The 21,071-nt window shown below is 37.9% G+C and overlaps 1 protein-coding gene across 1 annotated transcript in view; it reads left to right on the top strand.

Annotated features, from left to right (window-relative positions):
- Window positions 1-21,071, top strand: part of MYO16 (myosin XVI) — a 353,826-nt gene that overhangs the window by 78,590 nt on the left and 254,165 nt on the right. Inside the window, exon 2 of the mRNA XM_079322616.1 lies at window positions 17,469-17,732. Within this exon, the coding sequence (XP_079178742.1) occupies window positions 17,507-17,732 (226 nt within the window). The 5' untranslated portion in view covers window positions 17,469-17,506. The remainder of the gene's footprint in view (window positions 1-17,468; window positions 17,733-21,071) is intronic.

The following is a 21,071-nucleotide window of genomic DNA, read 5'->3' as shown; positions in this document are numbered from 1 at the left end:
GGATCTGCAAAGGTAACTAAGAAAAAGAGTACTTCAGCAAGGAGGCTTAAGTTTGTTACTCCAGAATCTGATTTCCACTGCAAGTGTCGTAGAGGTGCATAAGTTCAAACAGAATAAAAACCTTGCTAAAATGAGTTATAGTAGTGCCTGGAAGGAGTCCAAGCCAATTGAATTTTCCAAATACTAGGATCATAAAATCTGAACATCAGCCTCTACTTTCATTCTTTCTAGTTTATCTGCTTCCAATTCCTTTGAGTCCTTTGTATGAATTAAAACCCACTGAGTTGTGCTATGTTACAGCCTGATATACCTACAGTGATCTGGGATGAAAATGCTAATTAGATATTTATTGATAAATTTAATTCAGGATTTGAAATAAGATATAAAATAATAACTTTCTTCAATATCTATCCCTTATTACCTTCAGGACCTGATTACATGGCAAGGATGGTCCATGAAGTGGTAGCTTTATCTGAACCTTATGGAGCTTGGAAAGGGTTGGGGGAAGGTGTGATATGATACATTAGTTTCAGTTTTCAGAGGATGGAGACTTGAACTCGACTCTCCCATGGATGAAGAATTAATACTGGGTGTGAAACATGATACCTTGGTGTCAGCTTCCCTATTGTGAGAGAGCCTGTGAAACTTTCATCTGTGCCTCAGTGGAGTGAGTTACTGAAGTTTAGGCCAAATAAGAAGAGAAGAGAAGAGAAGGCTGAAAAAAAGAATTGGAGCCCTGTAGTTGGTCTGTGACACAGGAACCCTTTAACTCTGTGGCAGCATGTGCAGGATGTGTGATGACCCAAGTACAAGTGACACATAGGTGTTCTGTCACACTGGATGGTTACTGACATAAGAGAGCTGGCAAATGTTTTTAAGTGCTTTCTCCTTCCCATGAGTAGTATTTCTTCTATTCCAGGGTTAGGCAGGAGGTGGTAATAATTTATTTATTGTATATTCTGGTGTCCTAGAGAATTCTCACATCTTGGTCATATCCTGTGTCTCCAATGAGGAGCTCAAGGGACAAAATAGTAAAAATATGCTGGTGTTAGAAATGAGAGCTGTAAACAGCAGCAGATGTTTGTTCCAGCTTTTATTCAGCACCTCTCCCATTTATTTAGGTTGATAGTTGATGATAGTGTCTCCCAACTCTCATGTCATGGTTTATTTCTGCAATAACAGAGCTAAGTACACCATGGCTGCAGGGAAAAAATCATTTTCCTTGTACATGCTTATAACACTGTGACCTGTGGCATGAGGTTAAGATTGTTACTGAAATGAGATGCTTAGCATGGCTGAGTGATCCTGCCTGCTGGAAATGAAAGTGGGAGGCAGAGTCAGGAGTCATCTGCCCTGGGAATCCTGGAAGAGCAGGAGGAGTGGCTCTGTGAAATGAACCACTGCTTGGGAGGTTTAAGGTCCTGTGAAGGCACATAAAGCAAGTCTGGGGGAGGAAAGAGATTTTGATGAAAGGTATTTGTTTGAGAAGCTTATACTGAAAAAAAAAAACCCAAAACCATATAAAAGATTGCTAATACAATACATGGTATTTCATATTCCATTTTGACTGAATGTGTGTGATGCGTCAGTGATATACAGTGCAAACTTTTTAAAAAAAGTTATAATTCAGGTGTCATGAAAAATATCTAAAAAATTGGGTTTTAATTATTCAGTTAAGAACAAATGGCTTTTGTTTTGCTAACCTTAACACAAATAGGGAAACAGCTAGAATATTTTTACTTTTATTACACTTTTATCTCTCTCACTGTCATCACAGCAAAGTGTGGGCCAACAGGAAAATAGGATATTATTTACCACCTATGAATGACAGTATGTCTGTACCTCTATGTATCTATGTTAGATATGTTTATCTATTTTTTGTTCTCCATTTCCTGAGTTCATGGGAGTGACAGAAACGCAACATGAATTTTTTAATTTGAACTCCTTTTCTACCTAATCTAAACATTAACAAGTTTGAAATTCATGACACTGGGTGCAAGGAAAGAGATAAAAATAAAATTTTGTATTAGTACGTAGACAGAGGAAGTTATACTTAGAAAAATGTGTTTTCAGCAGTCAATAAGTTAATTAGCTTGGCACATTTGTAGTTGTAGTCTAATAATTTGCTATGTGTATTTCCAGTAAATAAAACTTAGCTCACAGTAACAACTTTCCTGACAATGACAACTACATTGAATAGCGTTTAATAATTTTATTAAGATGAATTTTTATACTAAATTGGTATTTGGAAAAATGCACTTTGAAATAACAGCAAAAGGACCAGTATATTAAATTGGACAATTGAAGACTAAAAATATTGCAACTCTGCATTCAACTAAGACTGGGTTCTATTTATAGTAGTTTCATGGAAATCAGTTATTCACCAATTTTTTGTCATTATTTTGTTTGCCACTGTAAAAAATCTGTTCCTAAAGAGAAAAATCAGCACTTCCTGTGGAAAACTTTACTGAGGGCTTGTAAGAAATTCCATATAATTTTGGTATTTGGAGTCCTTTTTTCTTTTTTTTTCTCCTAATGTAGTTATTCTGCAATCAGCCAAAAAATCTAGCCACCCTAAAAATCAGATGAAAGAAGATTATAAAAGTCAAAGTACCATATTTTCTTACCATATTGGTACAGCATGTGTGAAGCTTCAGATTCTGGTATTACATTTTTTGAGAAGATTGCATCAGGAACAGAGAGCAGAAAAAAAAAAACCTCAAACCAACTACACAACTGCTTTATTTCTATTTTTGAAATTGTAGCAATATAAACTTTTCGATCCTGAAGTAACTTCTTGCTCTAAATAATCACATTTATTTCTTTATCTTGTTTAATACAAATTAATATCCTGCATCACCGTGAATTTTGCAGTTTGTAAGTTATAAAACCAAACAGAAAATATTTTTAGATAATTGAATTAACACCTGAATCAAAATTGCAACAATATAAATATGCTTATTTTAATGCAAGTGAAATCTGAAATGGAACTAATTCTAATCTGTTCTTAAACAAATGAAAATAAGTCAGCAAAAGCTTAGTTTAATTTGGAGGAAATAAAGAGTTGTCCTAATGCAAGTTTTTTACTGTATCATAAAGGAACACCACCAATTAAAGAAATAATGCTGTTTGTTTATTACAAGAGGTGCTTTCCATTTGTTTGCTTTTGAGCAAATGCCTTCAGTGAAAACAACAGAAATATAAGACCCATTAAGGGAAATCTGCAAGTTTTGACTGCTGCACATCCCTTCAGCCAGCAGATGGGTCAGTGTTGTATCACCTGCAGAAACACAAATCAGAGTAGCATGGCCAGAACTGGTTTTCTTGCCAGTGCCACTCTTGTACATTGGAAGACAGCAGTCCCTGACAACTTCCCCCATCTATAAGGTGATTCAGAGAGCCCTGACTCAGTCCACTTTAAACCTTTTTGATGTAAGAATGGGATCTGGCAAGGAGTGTGGACAGGAGGGCACCACACACAGGGGAAGAGCATTTGGTCATTTATTGCTAGCTTTTCATCCAGCTAGAATACAAATGTTCCTGTTGGAAGTGTACTTTACTCTCTTTCATTTCATAGTTGATTTTAAAACCAAAAATGTTATTCTTGGAAAAAAGGAGAAAGATAAAATCTGGTATCTTTGGCTGTCAGTCCTACTGTGAATGTGTCTGTGCAGGATGACATTTCAGAGAAGATGGAAGAAATATTCAGAGCACATAGACAGTAGATCTAGGCCATACCACCTCAGGTTGGTGGGCTCCTGCTGTGGTGCAAATCCTGTTATGTACTACAACACATAAAATATATATGGGCCCTTGTAAAGGCATCTACAGAAAATAGAACAATATATTAAGGTCATATTTTGAGAATTAATTGATAATTTTCAAATATGATCCCTTTCCTATAAAAGGAATCAAACCTTTCTCCTGTGGAAAGTTTTGTAAATGTTGACATCTAAACTGAGAAAGGAGGGAAGCAGGCATGTAGAAATTTCCTCTTTTTTCTCTTTGTGGGAAGAAGAGTGTTTTTAGGTAGCTTATTGCAGGAGACTCAAAAAAATGTTAGAACAATGTATTCCTTACTCAACAATAATTTTATGTGAAATGAGAGATTTTTTATTCAGGTTGCTTATGAATTGAACAGCTTGTCTTTTGGATGTTTTCCTTTCAAGACAATAATTTAATTCTGTTAGCTATAGTGCTAATATTAGTTGAAGAAGTGATATGTGTAAATCATATAGGTATAGTTGTAAAAATTAAAGCTTCTAAGGCAAACTAAATTACTTAATTCCTCTTAATAAGCAATGAATATATAGAATTTATTTTGTCTTGGATTGACATTTTTCTTTTTTGTGAGGAGTAATGTCAGAGTTGCATTTCTACTGATTTCTGCATTTCTTGATTTCTACTTCAGCTTCTTCAACATCTATAAAACCCTTTTATGTTTATCCAGTTATTTCCTCATTAAAGGTGCCTGAAGATTTGTGTAGACTAGTCCATCCTTTGACACTGCTTTTTTTCAGTTGGTCAAATGAGATCAAGCTGTTCAGTTTCTTTTATTTTGTCTTCTTTCTCTACTTGCTCTTCTTTCTCTTCTCCCTTTTCCTCTTTTTCGAATTATCAACCATATTTCCCCATTTTAATTTCGCCCAGAAAGGACACTGTTGCATGTGTTCACAATCAAATATTGTAATGCCTATCTTCCCTTGTTTCCCTGCCCTCTCAGCTGTCCTATGGTAGGATATGGCCATGAGTTAGTGCTTGATGGCAGATGTGGAAGGTGACCCTAGAGACTGTTGTAAACACTCTTGTCAGGAAAGCCACTAAACCTGCTGTCATTTTCATTTACCATGAAGATCCAGCTCTCACTAGCAATCATCCTTGCTGTCCTAGCCTTGGCCAGGCTTGCCAAGGACTTGCCCAGCAATTACCCTGCCAGTGCAGGGGAGAGAAGCCTTTCAGATGCCAGTGGTGTGGCTTCACTAGCCAGAAATTCTCATGGGCTGGTTCTTCCCTTTACTGAGGGGTTCTCTTTACAGAGCTTTAAGGGCCATTTGTTGATGTCAGAACTGAGTGAAGAAGCTGACCTGAGTGTCAGAAAAACAGAGCTGCTGTGCCCATTGTGCTTTTGTCCACTCAGTACACCAAACAAGGAATCTTGTGATTTTACCTGTTAATCTCATCCATATGTGCTATTTTTGTCGTGGTATTCTGCCTAAATTTGCACTGTATTAAATTCATTTTATTGTTCCATATTCATTTTTATGGTATATAACCTTTCTTTTTCCCTTTCACTGTTTAAATTTCTGTTAACTTTTCTCTCCTTAGTCACTGCTTAGCTAAGCTATGCATATTTAATTCTTTTCATCTTTCCTCATAAATCAGTCCCTCGGGCCCCAAAACCATTTGTGATAGTTTCTTTTGAACTGCTCCAATTTGACTGTCTAGAATTGAGTGCAGTATTCCAGATAAGTTGCCTTTCTGCAGAATGGAGGAGGGCCAGTTTCCAGTGTTCTTGCTGTTTGAAAACTGAGATGGCAGCCCCTTGATGTGCACAGAAGAGTGACCAAAGGCCTGCATATTAGCCCTGCTGCAGAATTTTGTTAGCTCCACTGTGTGGTAAACTACTTTTCCATCTGCTTTTACTTCACAGTAATCTCTGTAAATTATTAGATTGCATGTAGAACCACAGTTCACTTGGCATAGAATTTCCTTTCCTGTGTGCTTGCCAGTCCTTATGGTTAGGTCTGTGAACCACTGTTTCCTTTTTAACTCAACTATGATGTATGATACTCAATATCCTCTTTGTCTTGATTCACATAGTTCTTTACTAGCTTTATATATGCAAGTCTTTGTGAATTTTGATTTATGTGTTTTTCTCCTATATTTTTTGTAATTCTCATATGCTGCATGACTCTTGAGCCATGGCATATTTGTTGACTATGTAGTGATATCTGAGAATGTATGTGATAAAAGAACAGGTTTTGAAACAATCTGATTTTTTCATTTCTTTATTCAAGCAGTTGATTGTTGGTGCTGCTGTTCAATTCTTTCAGTACCCTTGAGGTGTAGCAGCTGCAATTTTGGCTTCCTCTCACTATTCACCAATGTGTTAGTTCACTTTCCCAAATTTCAGATTTGTGAGTGTTTACAACAGTCTTAGTGTTTTTCACTATTGTGGTAAGTACCTGTGTAACAAAACTTTTATATTATACTGTGATGGCAGGAAGAATTTTCCAGTGCATCTCTTCCAGCGCACGTGTTTCCCTTCTCTCAATCCTGTATCTGGAAGTGTGGGCTAGAGATCTGTGTATTATTACATCTCCATTTAATGCACAGTAAGGAAATAACTGTTATCATCAAAGCTTAATTGTCATTTCATAAGTCTTGTATTGCAGTCAAATAAAGACAGCTATGTCTGTGTAAGGGCTAGAAAGGAGTTATGTTTTTTAATGAAAATTTCTCATCTCTTCCTCCTTCTCTTTTTTTATTGTCATTTGTCAAGCCCAGCTCTTCATTCTTGTTCTACATTCTGATTTGGAGCTTGAGTTTTACTTGCTCTTGGTGTATTTTACAGCAATTTGGATTATTCAAATGTGACCAAATATTCTGATGCTATTTCTTCACAGGCTTTACAAGTGACAAGCATTAATTAGTATATTATTCTAACAAATATACATTGCTTGTTTCTGAAAGTGCCAAATAAAAAGTGACATAAATTCACAGATCCAGAAGTTACAAAGGTTAGCAAACAGCCAATTTGTTTTCTCTTCTAAATTATCTGTATATAGTTACATATTTAAAATGTGTTAGTGCAGTCAGTGTTAATCAGATGACTGTTGTTTTCTGATTGCTTTAAACTCTCTCTTCAGATCCTGACATAGAAACTTGGACTATTTCTTAAAAAAAAAAAAAAAAAAAGCTGCTTTTTCATTAAGCTTTGGAAAACACATATGCATATTTTGCTTTGATCTGTCTTAGGAAATAAAGTCTTTGTGATTATGTTACTTGTGTGTATGCATCTTGTAGTTTTCCTCCCCATGATAATTTCCAAACCCATTCCCCAGTTGCAGGAAAATGTTTCAAAACCAGGTTAATCATTATATGGTTTATTCAGTCAAGTGAGTACTACATTGCATAGTAGTGTTGTACAACTGTTTCTTTATTGTTAGAAATTACAATGTGGCTTTTCTGCTATGTGGATGTCAGGTTTTGCTTACAAGCCGTTATCTCTTGTCACACAAGGTACCAAGTAATGTCAAGTACCTTGCAAGGAAATTTAAGCATGCTGCAAGTTTCTTCTTTTTGGTGTGCTGGTTTTAGCTAGGGTAGAGTTAATTTTTGTCGCAGTGTCTAGTACAGGGCTCTGTTTTGGATTTGTGCTGAACACAAGGCTGATAATGCACAGATGTTGCTGAGCAGGGCTAACACAGAGCCAAGGCCTTTTCTGCTTTTCATGCAGCCCCGGTGGGTAGGAAGGTGTTGGTGCAGGGGAGCCTGGGAGGAGACACAGCCAGGACAGGTGACCCCAGCTCACCAAAGGGATACTCCAGACCACGGGACCTCATGCTCATAATAGAAATTAGAGAGGAAGAAGGAGGAAGGGCATGCATTTGGAGGGATGTTGTTTGTCTTCCCAAGTAACCATTACACATGATAATGCCCTGCTCTCCTGGAGATGGCTGAACACCTGCCCAACCATGGGAAGCAGTGAATCTTTTTACTTTGCTTGTGTGTGCAGCTTTAGCTTTCCCAGTTAAGCTGTATTTCAACCCGTGAGTTCTCTTTTACCCTTCCTATTCTCTCCTCAGTTCTGCTAGAGGGTGACTGAGCAGCTGTGTGGGGTTTGGTGGCTGGAGTCAAACTACAGTGCTTGGGTGAAAAGCACTTGCCTTGCTGCAAGCAAAAGAAAGATAAGGTGGGACAAACTTCAGAGGATGTGTCTACACTTCATAAACCATGAAGGAAAGGCATTGGACTGCTGATGTTCTGCTGTATTGTGATTTAGCTCGCTGGATCATTTTTTGAAGTGTCCCCTCTGTGTGGCAAAAGCTGCAGATGGTATCTAGAGGTGCCTCCCAAAAGACTGGGCAGATGAAACATCACCAAACTGTGTGTTCTATGCCCTGTGCAGTCTTTCATCTATTTCAAAAGGCTTTGTAGCCTCAAATACTGTTCCCTGCCTACGTATACCCTCCTGCTGCTTACTAGAACATATACACACACCTTTGGGTTTATGCTGTAAAATACCTTTCTCCTATGTTGCAGTACAGTCTTCACTTTAGACACTGTGAAATTTAGAAGCTACAAAAAGGATAATTATACCTTAGAGCACAAGAGCGCAGCAAAAATCAAAGGGGAACTAGGACAATATTCTGTATTCTGTGCTGTCTAGATGTGTTTAATTTGTTCTGCATGTACTAGTGAATATGAGCTAGTATATAATATTTAACTGACAAGCTTTTTTTCCCTTCTATTCTTTTTTTTTTTTTTTGTTTTGGTCAGGGAATACTTATATCCCAAGTTTTGTTGCTGACTGCTGAAAACACTTACTTAAATTCCATAAGAGAGCAGTGTTTCAACTGTTTCAACCTATTGTCCAAATACTCATTATTTAAAGTTGCTACAATAAAGCCCTGAATTCACCTTGAGCAAAAAGCCCATCTGGGATATTCTATGAGATTAATGGGTTAACGTGTTTTATTCATATCTGAGTCTGTGCAGTCTTTCTGGTTGGAAGCTCCTGTGCTCCAGAGCAGACAATGGTCTCTTAGTTTGTTTCACAAAAGGTTCTGATGTTTGCAGGTGAAATGACTTTAAGTTTGCTGTGGTTTGTGGGACTCCAGACTGCATCTTTGTCTCATCCTTCAAGGGAGTACAGAAGGATAATGGCAGTAGAGAGGAGATGGAGTTAGCAGCTTTACCCAAAATGACCAGATCATGTATGTTCATTTTGCTTGCATTCCTGTAGTTTCTGGATGTGATCCACAGATGAGGACTAATGTTCTGGGACATACAGACATTTTTTCAGACCATTCCTACTTGTGAATTCCCTGTACATCAAAAACAGACAAAAGAAAATGATTCTTTTGTGTTTCTGAAAAATGAGAAGAACCCCATACATATGTATTTGAAACCTGCTTTTTATTACACTGAAGGCTAATGCACAGGCAAGCAGTTTGGCTGCATTTGTTGAATGAGCTGGCACACAGTTAATGAATTTTACCTAGAACATAAAATCTCCATATGTCACAGACTGCTACATGGCATAAATCACAAATGACAGTGCAGAGCCCTCTGTTATATTTAATTAGGTATTTTTCAGACTCTCTTCTATCACTACAATGGCAAGATCCCAAACTGGTTGATTCTTTGATTTAAATATAATAATTTTTTAGAAAATGCCAGTGTAACTTTACTGAATTGCTGATAGATAGATAATAGAGTCTGTTAGGAAGCCTGTGGAGTTGATAAATAGCATCTGATAAATAACTTTTCCTTGGTATCAAGCTGGAAATTGATTGCAGCTCCTACTTACCAGTCTAGTCACATCGAAAGGCTCTTGAAGAACAGCATACAGGAGTAGGGTTTTATAAGAGGGTGGCTGCTTGAATGTGCTCAGGATTGCTCTTCAGCAAAGACAGAATTGGGTGTTAAGCAGAAATTGAGGAAGCTTTGTGTATCGGGTCATTTAAGAGCCCTGACTTTCTAATTACATCTAAAAGAAGCTCTGTGGAGCCAAGAATAGGAGAAGCTCATCAGCTCTTTACAGCAATCTAATTTATTCTCAGAGGACTTGAAATTAATTGAATACTTTACATTCTTTACAAGGTAAATAGTTTACGTTTATGCTGCTCCCTCATGATTATCTACATTTGGGGTGGGAAGGGGAGCCAAGAAAAAAGAAAAAGGATGAAGTCCATTGCTACAGTGAGCAGACCTGATGGAAATGTTTTAGCTGTGGAAATCAGGCTGAGTGGTTGCAAGCACCACACTTCACTCACAGCTTAATAAAAGTAATGGAGAGGCTGTTCAAATGGTAAGTAATTTTCCCTGTGCTGAACAAAAGATTTTCAAATCCAGCTATTTTGATGCTTGCCTTAATGTTTCAATTTGAGATGGATTTAAACTAAGCTAGCCTTTCCTGTGGCTGTTCTTTGCCACATTTCTATGGGAAACTGTAAGATCAGTAGAAAATGCATAATAACTTCTGATTTCTGAAGAGAGCACCTGTAAAAAAATGCACTGATCTGTGGTTCAGACACAATGACTTCAGTTGTGCCATAGTATTTATATCACTGATTTCATATGGAAATTGTTTCAGCTTCATAAATACAAATAATTTTTATTTCGAATTCAACATAATACATTTAAATAGTATGCATTGTTGGTAGAATAAAAACCTCTTGTATAATAATGTAATTAGGTGTAACAGCAGAGTGCATTATTGAAAGGGACAGTGCTTTAATTTCTAGTCTGACTTGTATTAGCAAACAAGGAGTGCACATTAATGTAGCTTTTTGAACTGGATGGAGCTGCACTGAATTACACCATCCATGTATCTGTAGGTGCCACTTGCTCATTGCACACCTTTCCCACATATCTTTGTTACTACTGTGGTTATGGTTAGTAACCAGCTTTAGAAGTGTTGTACAATTGTACTGTCTTTAATTTGTTACATGAATGCTAATCCATTTAAGCATTTATTGAAGTAATTGAAATTTTGTAATATTTTATCTTTCTGCAATTCAGGACAATTTCAGTTCTCTAAATTAGAATGTAGATGATTAATTGCAGTTGTGAAAATAGGCTGATATCATATCTTTAGCAAGAATAGACCAAGATAGGTACTAAGTGTCAGAGGACCCAAATTAACAGAGTATATATTTCTGAGAATTTTTTACCCTTTTTCCTTTAGTGACATTAAACTGCTTAAAGACTATTGTTTTGGTAGCAGTGTCAAGTATATGCCTTCTCAGAATATCAGATTACCATTTTTCCAGGTACCTTAAATCCTCTATATTTTGTTTCAATGCTATAAAATCCATAGTCTCTCAAATACCTAGAACTTTATTTATTCACTGTTTAAAATATAGAAAAATTTAGAATGTTTGCATAAATAAAGATAAGCATGTCTTTTTTATATTGAAATTTGTAATTTTAAGCATTCTGCTCTATCATTCCATGTCAGTTTATTTGAGAGGCTTGCTGCATTAAGCAATGTCAACAGTTTGATTGTGTGCTTGCCTTTAATGAAAAGTTACATGCAGTGTCAAAGTACAGGGAGGTGTACATGTATGTAGGCATTCAACTTTACAGTCTGGAAATGCCTCCTGATCTGTGACCCAGATTAGACAGGGACACAATCATCCCCATGTAATGTGAATTATCACCTGAGCTGCATTTTTAGGATGACTACTCTCCCAATTTAAATGTCACACTCAAGTCAGTAGACATAAAGCCATAAGAAGCAGTTGAAGGGAAACCTGCACCCATATGGTTTCTGAAAAAAGGTATGGCAAAAATGTCCCTGTGTACCGTAGTGTTACTTGAACTCAAATCATCTGCAGAGGATGGAAGACCATTTCTGTAACAATCACATTCTTCCTCTATGTTTATGTCCCATCACCCTTCCTGTGCTCTTCATTTTGTTCAGGAGCTGGTGCTTGTAATGTCACAAAATATTTCTTCTCTCATCTTCACAGTGAGAATCAGTGACAATTCAAAGCAAAGCATTCCTCTTTACTCAGAAATCTCTTGTTTGTACAAGCAGGATCAAAACTGTAATTTGTCTTATGATGCAGATGTCACACTCTTCAATTGTGAGTAAATTGCTACAATTTTATGAACATGTTGTTTTAAAGCAACGATTCTGCTCTCTTGTGGTTCATGGTGGACCCAGTCAATGAAGCAGCTCTTCACTATCATTTTATTGAAACTTTTTTTTTTCCTGCTGATTACTGTGGAAATGACTTCCTTTTTCCTGTACTAATTAGTAATCAATATAATATGTTAAAAAATTTCTCTGGTTTTGATATTTCAGTGTTCTGTAGAGGTTTCTATATTGTGTGCTTATACAGAAGATGCAGACCTTAAAACTATATGCTTCCTGGCAATCATGTTTAATCTAGTAATTTTTGTCCAGAACATCCCATTAAATAAATAATAACCTGGTAAATCCTGCCAGCTTTTTCATGGCTGACGCTGCCAATGTGTTCCCCAGTGCAGTCTACCATGACCATCACAGTGACCTTATCAAGTCCCTGCACATTAGTCTAATTTGTCATGCACTGAGGCAAGAACCGCATGAAATAATCTTCAAATCTGATATCTTATGTCATGAGATATAAACTCTTAAGCAAATAGAAATTTAGCAGGCAGCCTTTTTCCCTACCCACAAACCTTTACCATACTGCTTCATGACTAGCACAGTCAGAACCAGCTCTGTTTTGGATCGTGTTTTCCATCTGTCTTCTGCTGTTGAATGGGGATCATAGTGTGTTCTTGTACCAAATCAGTGTGGAAGTTTGTGCCAGTTTTCTCATAAATGGGGAAGAAAAGGATGGACAGACCTGCTACACGTTACCTTTTTAGGAGGCTTTAATAGCTTTTCTTTGGATTCTGGCTGAGGCTGAGTTGTCATTCTCTAAGCAGGAACTGTTTACATCTGCCTAATGAAGTTGTGGATTTTAGCAGCTATTTTTTCCTGGAGGGTTTCTTTACAGCTGAAGCTGTTGCTGCTGTTGGCAGTACTCACTTAGGATAGAGTAGTTTGCATACTTCAAATAGGAGAGCTTAATCCTGGGGATTGGTTTACCAGAAACTTTGGGCAGTTCAGCAGGTTAAGTTTGTATCTCCATGCCTGAGACTGACTAACCCTATCCCTCAGTACAGGCTGGAAACTGGCTGACCTGAGCTGCAATCCTGCTAAAGAATGTGCAGGAGATACAAGGGACACAGAGTTGAATGAAAGCCAGCTGTGTGCTGATAGTAACTCAGGCAAACCACATGGGGGGTATGTTCAGAGGAGTTTGGCCAGCAGATTGAGGGAACTCACTGTCTGCTGTTATTGGGGCTGCTGGAGATGCACCTGCAAACACAAGGTCTTGGTCCCACCAGTCTAAGACTGACACTGGGCAATAGAATGAGAGCAATGGAAGGCTACCAGGACAGCTAACAGAAATGACAAAGCTGAAGTCTTCTCAATGGTGACAATAGTAACAAGGAGTAATGGCCATCAAAAGGACTCAAGGCACTTTGATAGAAGTCAGTGCAACACTTGAACAGTTTACCCAGGCAACTTGTAGAATGCATTAATGGAGGTTTTTAAGACTGGTAGACAAGACAAAGTTATCTGATCCAGTGTTAGTGAATTATGCTTTGTTACCCCATGCTAAACCACCCACAGAATTTCCTCTAGAAGCTTGTCTGTAACCATCCTGTGTTGAGTTGAGCTCTCTCAAGGTGTGAAAGAAGCTCTGCCTCTTATGCCATCATCAGTTTCCCTGCTCAACAGCACCACAAAGCAGAGCACTGCCTGGTTCTAAAACTGGGATTCAATGGTACATTCATAGAGATGAGCTTCTGCAAGATTGATTCAGGGAGTTTGTCTTGTCTGCATTTATACCATGTTTCTTAATCCATGCTTTATCTAATGAGGTTGCTAGCCTGCAGCTGTTACACCCACAGTCAGGTACTGATCTCATCTGAGTTGTATCAGGTTCCAGATGTGCTGAGAAAAGAAATTCTATCTTCAGTTCTTTAATTCTCAGCTGAGAGCAGTGCCCAAATGGATCAAGAGTCCTTTTCTGATTTGCCCTGAATTGCTTTGACTCTGGCCACATGCTGGGAGCTGCTGTGTGAGACCAGTTGTGGCAGTCAAGTACTGTTCCTCATAGAGCAAATAGGCAAAGACTCATACAAGCTGAAAGTCATCCCAGTGGAGAGGAAGAGGGCACTAAGCCAGGAACATCCTTCCTGAAACTGGAATCTGCCTGTAAGAACATCTTCGCTGTTCAGTGTTTGGCCAAGACACTGATTTGTTTGATTTCTTGCCTTGGATGAGGAGAGCAGTGTGATGGCAGAGATGTCCTACAGCATCAGTCTCATTTGTGATACAGCAGCAAACACTGCCAGTTCCTCCTAAGAACACAAACTGTGCATGAGTTAAGCTGAGGAAAAGCAAAGATACCATTGAAGTCTTTGGTTAGCAAAAAGTGCAGATTTACAGCTATGGCTAGGACAGCAGCCACAATTCTCAGCCTCAGATGAGTTTTCAGGATATAAACATCAGGTTCATTTGCAGCCTGTTGGAGCTCAAGTGCATGGCTGATTCTTTTTCCCTTCATAAAGGAGAAGGAATGAGCAGTGCAGGGGTGGGCTCCCAGCTGCAGGCAAACAAGGTTTAACACAGCAAGCTGATTTTCACTGTGACTATGTGCCTTACTGGCAGGCATTGTAGCCACATTTGGAAGTGTTAGGGTATAAGCTTAGGGAATTACAAGCCGAAAGGCCTGTGTAGGCTAAAGGCTTGGCTACTGAAATATTTTATGCACAGCAGAACAATTCTAATAGAGGTTTGAAGTTTGCTTATTCTGCAGTCCTACTAAGAAGATGCAGTTGCAAACTACCTCAGGCTGAGGAGGATGGTCTGAGTGTAGCTCTGCTATGGGTTTGAATGCTCTGAACACTGGGATTGAGGCCAGAATAAAGTTAGATTTTCTGCAGTGTTACAGAATTACCCTTTCATTTCCTTGTGTCTTCCAACAAGGAAATGAAAGAAATGAAACATATAATTTTTGCTATGAAATGAAACATATCATTTAAGGTCAAGTGGAAAATTTTTATACAGCAGGAGTTGTTGGCATTGACATCCAAGAACAAAGGATTTGTGTTTTGCCTTAACACAAGCCAATACTTGTTTCCAGTTTCTAGTGTGGCAACTCATTTTCTTCTAACTAGAAGGGCATGCTAAGAAAGGAACAGAAATTATAGGGAGAGAGTAACTCAGCCTGTGTTAAAAGTGATTGACTGAATTTGACCTATGGAATTGTATTGTGTGTCTGCTTCTGTCATGGAGTTTCCCAGCAAGGCACCCTGGCCACTTTTTGGATAAATGTATCTTCCTCAATTTTGGGAAGTCTGGTTTGAGACCATGGGTTGTAATTTATAGTGAATACATATAATATTTAATTATATATTATATGTGTATTATATATTATAATATATAAGGCAATATGTATTATATACACACATGCACATTATATAATATTCATATTATCTGCAATTTATGAAATAATATACAAATAATTTAGCAAATAAATATATGATGTTATACATAGAATTTAGAGTGATTGGCATGAAGACCTAAGACTATCATTTTATATTTTATTATGGAATTGTAATACCTTTAAAGCAAACCAAAACGTGTTAAAAAAGAACACAAAATTCTTAAATGGGACACCCTAAATTGTGAGTGATTTAAAAAGAAAATAATTGTTTTTCAATTCCTTTGCAGAGAATGCGGATAAGAATACTCTGTTGTCCTTTTTAAATGAAAATAAATGTATATTTGGATGCTTTTATGTGCTATGATGACATGAGCTTTACAAAATCCTGTCAGGAGGTTGTTAATTATGCCTTCAGAGCAGGGTTTTAATATTGAATGGTATTCAATAGATTAGGCACGTGTCAAACCACAGGGAGAAAACAAAGTGGTCATTTACTCAGGTGTACCCTCAATGAGATAGGGATCCCTTGATGATGTAACTCCACAAAACAAGTAGTCAAAAGCTGTTCATTAAGTAAGAATAATGCTAATTTTGGTATTTCTTAACTACCCAAGGTGAGCTGAGTCTGCATTTCCTTTAAGAGGTCTTACTTCAAACTATGGAGAGAAAACCTGCCTCATCTGGGTTACTGTCAGTCCTTAGAAATTGCAAATTTGAGCTCCTAGCCCCCATATGAAGGAAATTCATATACATTAAGTAGAACATAAGAATAAGAATTGATGGGGTGGTCTGTAGCCACCACGTCAAAAGGCATTAGTGCAGGATAGTGGGCACATTGTTGATAGAGGTGGATTCATATTCAAGGACTTGGGCAATAAAATTATCTGACAATCCATTAGCCTCCTTCTGTAACATAACAGCCCCTTGAAAAGTAGGTAGCAATACTCAAGTCTCCTTTGGTCTTGGTTTTTGCTCTCAGTGGAAGAGAGAACATACTTGAAAATAACAGTGTTATTGCAATGTCAGCAAAAATACCATATTTAATGGTAAAAAAGGAATCTGTCTTAAAGGAAATGCTGTGAACATTAGGAATAACTGATTCAAAGACACATTTGTAATTGTTTCTGCATGAAGATTTTAGTATCTGATAGTTTCATTTGAAGGATCAATTTTTATGTCTCTCAACAATCAATTTTAAAAAATAGGAAAAGGTTTTAGACATGGTTAGGAACCTGAAATGACTGATGTTTTTGAGAGGTAGTTATCTGAGTGCCCACTGCATGCTAATGAACTCATTAAAATTCACAGAATCATTAGGTTGGAAGAGACCTTTAAGATCATTGGGTCCAACCCATGCCCTAACACCTCAACTAATTTGTGGCACCAAGTGCCACATCCAGTCTTTTTTTAAACATATCCAGGAATGGTGAATCCCCTACCTTTCCAGGCAGACAGTTCCAGCACTTTATCACTCTTTCTGTGAAAAACTTTTTCCTAATATCCAACCTAATTTTCCTTTGACATAGCTCGGACTGTGTCCTCTGGTTGTGTCAGTTGCTGCCTGGTGAAGGAGACCAACCCTCACCTGGCTACAAACATCTTTCAGGGAGTTGTAGAGAGTGATAAGGTCACCCCTGAGTCTCCTTTTCTCCAGGCTGAACACCCCCAGCTCCCCCCGCTGTTCCTCACAGGGTTTGTGTTCCAAGCCCCTCACCATCCTTGTTGCCTCTTCTGGACGTGCTCAAGCATCTCAATGTCTTTCCTAAACTGAGAGGCTGTGATATTATGATATGGTGGTTTTTCTTCTCACTGAATACAGGAATTTGCCAACCTAAAGCAAGATGAAAATGAATAAAAAAAGAGGCATGGACATCAAACTAGCCTGAGCCTTCATAGCAGTTTCTTGTTTGTAAGCAAATACTAGCCCACTTGAACTGTATTGAAATATTTAGGTATTTTGCCCATCTCACATTTGAACTTTCAGACTCCTTTCTATTCACATTTGTTCACGTGAGCTGAGCTAGCTTTATAAATATGCACCAGTGATTTAATGGAATGAGTTATGTGTTATTTCCAAAAAGTAAATGATAATACATAGACTCTCTAGTCAGCCTTGGTAGGTGGAGTAGGAGCAGCTTACATGACGGGCTTGCACGTGGTTGGAAAACAAAACAATTGGTGGCAGTTTCACGGCACATTTGAAAGCAAAATCTAAAGTGGCTCTTGTTTAATTTCTTGCAGGCTGTTTCCAGCTATGTAATGTTTTTCGGACCCATGAGATGGAAATTGAGCAGTGCTTGCTGGAGTCCCTCCCCCTGGGCCAGCGGCAGCGGCTGGTCAAGCGCATGCGCTGCGACCAGATCAGGGCGTACTACGAACGGGAAAAGGCGCTCCAGAAACGCGAGGGCTACGGCAGGAGGCTGAAACATGGCAAGGGCCAGCGGGTTCGCTTTAATCTGGCTGATATGGTGCAGGATGCCATCGTACGTCATGACGATAAAGAAGGTACATACTCGTGTGCTGCGGTGTTTCCCTTTGTACAGTAAAAGCTTCAGAGGAACAGATTTCTTGTCCTCATCTGTCTTTATGTAAAACATAAAACACTGATCATAAAATGATCTTATCAATTAAATGTGCAAGCATGTGTTTTATGCAACACATTACAACTTCTTGCTGAAATGAAGAAGGTGTGGAGAGTAAGCCGCCAGAAACCGAATTAATTTATTTTGAGATTAATATGAACTAATGTATTTCAAAACAAGTAAGGACTATGAGTCTATGATTATGCCTGGCCTCTTACATACCTACATGAGACATAGAATTTAACACAAGTTACTTTGAAACTTAAGTTCTTGTTTTTAGCCAAAATTTGGAGTAAGGGATGCTGTTGTTAGTGATATTGGCAAGAGAACAAGGAGTTGGTGTTGACCCATAGTAACACCAGATAGAAGGTAATCTTTCTGCTTGTGAAGTTGTTCATCTCCTTTTGAAATACACAACCACACTTTAGGGCTCTGTTTTTAGTGTCCTGGCATTGTGTGAATCCCTGGTACAGCTGATAGTAACCTGAGGAATTTGTAATGTACTCCTCAGAAGTGAACCAAACCTTGCAGTAAGAATCTCCCAACTTTTAGAAGTCCCCAGAAATCCCCACACTGTTGTGTAATAGGGAGGGATATGAGAAAAAAAACTGATGCAATGTTTTTAGCAACTCCTTTGCAAACAGACTTTACGTCAGTTCTTTGTAATCACGTTAATGTAAAAAGGGGAGACTCTGAGACAGAGTCATGCAAAGAACTTGATAAGTTTCTCCTAATTTTATCAGTTTGATCAGGTATTGTGCTTTTACTCTATCATTGCTTATCACTCAGGTATAGTCCTACACATTTAGACCTGATTCATTTAGAAATGAGTCAAAAAGCTCTTCTTTTCAAGTGAGTGCACAGGGCATCATTTGTAACTAAATTATAAATAAAATTCACAACCTGTCATTCCACTCTCCTAGTACATGCAGGAATTATAAACAAAGATTTTCCTCCATGTTCCCAAAGCTCCAAATTTCTTTAAAAATCAAGCAGAATAATAGGTATGACTTTTAACATTCTGTAAAAGTCAGACACTTGAGGCTATTTTTGACATTCACACTGAAGAAATGTGGGTTGATTATTGCAGTGGTAGTAGAGCTTCAGCAATGTTTTGTGTTGCCTATACTTGGCCTTGAGCTGCACCTGAGTCAGAATATAAAGTTCAGCAAATTGAGACTGTATAATGTAAGCAGAAAAGGAAGACATCTCAGGCAGAGGAAAGTAAAATGGAGGAAAACCAGGAATGTTGAAACAGATAAAACAGGTCCCCAAAAGCAAGCAGCTCAAATAGCCCACAGATAATATAGTCCTGAATTTGTTGCCTGTGGTTCTTTCCCAGGGCTATGAAAATGTGTGATTGTTGTCTTTAGGCAGCTTAGGGATCTGCAAGTGCCTGTCTGTTGTGTTTTTAGCCAAGTGTTCTCAGAGCCTGTTTGTTTTGGGGTGAAAAATGCTGTATTGAGTATTATCATTAAAAATAAACAACAAAACAACAGCAACAACAAAGTTTAAACTCACAGACATGAAAGCTGCTTTCCTACTATTGTTGCTGAGTGGAACATCCAGCCAGGACTGCAGCCAGTGAATATACCTGCATTAGAATTTCTATTCAAATTAGACATACTGTTTTGTAATAAATATCACATTTATTTACAGTGTTTGGTCATGTTTTATGAAGAATGTAACATAAATTCCTTTCAGGCAAAGCTATACTGGAAGATGTGGTCTGGAAGTACAGCTAGTGCCCCAAAACAGTAATGAGCTTTCAGTCCATAAGGCTCAGCTGGACAGAGCCTGAAGTAATCCCGTGGAAGTAGTGGGGTATAGCTGGGGAACTTGGGCTTTTGCTACAACCTGTTTCTCTTGTCTGTTTAATCAAATTTTGCAATGTGCTCTGCAGTCAACAGCATTGGACAGGTGTAAAAAACAGCTAAAAAAGGTGTTTTGCAGTTCTATGAATGAAATGCAAAATATCATAGTACATAAAGTGGAATGAGGGTACAACAATGGATAGAAGGAGTTTTCCAAGTGAAGTCCAGGGGTTCAGTTTTTCTGAAGTATCATAAATAGACTGTTAGACTGACAGCACATTTTGAAGCAGTGAGTTGTTGGTATGCAAGATAAATTGGATACCATTAATATATATAGGAAGATGAATTTATAATGTGGCTGGTGCAGAGACATTTCACAGAAGCATTTCAGTCTGGTCAGAATTTCAGTCTTACAAATTCATTGTCTTTGTTATTCATGAAAAACGTAATATATCTTCTCCAAAATTACTGTAGCAGCTGCTACTGGGCACAAAATGCATTGCTGTTACTGCATGCTAACAGAAGTGACCATTAGTTTGCTCTAAAATTAATTTTAGAATGGACTTTGAGAAATTTTTATTAGTGACCTGCTTTGTCTCAAATTTATAAATGAAATATATGCTCATTTGATTTCCTGATAGTTTAAAATTAGTGAAATGATATATCTTTGCTCTTTTTTATTAACTATATATTTTTTTACTATTTGTAACTGTTCTTTAGTATTTTATCTGACCCAGAGAGATTGAAGGGAAATCCTCCTCTGTCTCCTTACAGCATCCTGTAGTTTCTGTTTTAAAGCAATGTATTTTTACTGCTGTTGATGGGCCACATTCACCCACACGACTAGCAGTGAGCATTTTGGGAGACTCTGCAACTATTATTCTCAGTGTTGACATGTATAGAAGCAGAAGCTGATGAATAAGTGAGTGCACTGTTTTTTGATACTGATTTTGCACATCTTTACTGCTAGCAAGGGAATACCTCTAGTTAATTTTTCTCTAAATACTATATATTTTTCTTCTTTGAGATAATAAATTCCTAGTAAGAATGGACAGCAGGAAATTTATCTTTCTGACATCAGTCATATAAATGTACTGCAAAATGGGAGATGTAGCCAAGCTGGCTTCTGCACCCCATTCCTTCCCACTGTGAATTAGGCATGCTTGCCCCTACATGTGGCATTATCATGTGGACTCAGGTCTTTTCTGATACATGCACTAGTTATACATTTGCTGAGTCGTGTGAGTCAAACACAAGTCATGTATTTGCAGAGTCTGTACATCAGCTGAGACTCCTCTACAAGCAATTAAGAAATGAACCGAGCACTCAGGAAACAAACTGACCGAGTCTCAGTCTGAGTTTCTGCTTCAAATACAAGGTAGTCAAATAGATCCTTAGTATTTGGGCCTCTTGAGAATAAGGGATATGCATCCTTCCTGAGGCAGAGG

This window comes from Erithacus rubecula (assembly GCF_903797595.1).
Source record: "Erithacus rubecula genome assembly, chromosome: 1".
NCBI classification, from domain to species: domain Eukaryota; kingdom Metazoa; phylum Chordata; class Aves; order Passeriformes; family Muscicapidae; genus Erithacus; species Erithacus rubecula.
This window is presented reverse-complemented; position numbering and strand designations above follow the sequence as displayed.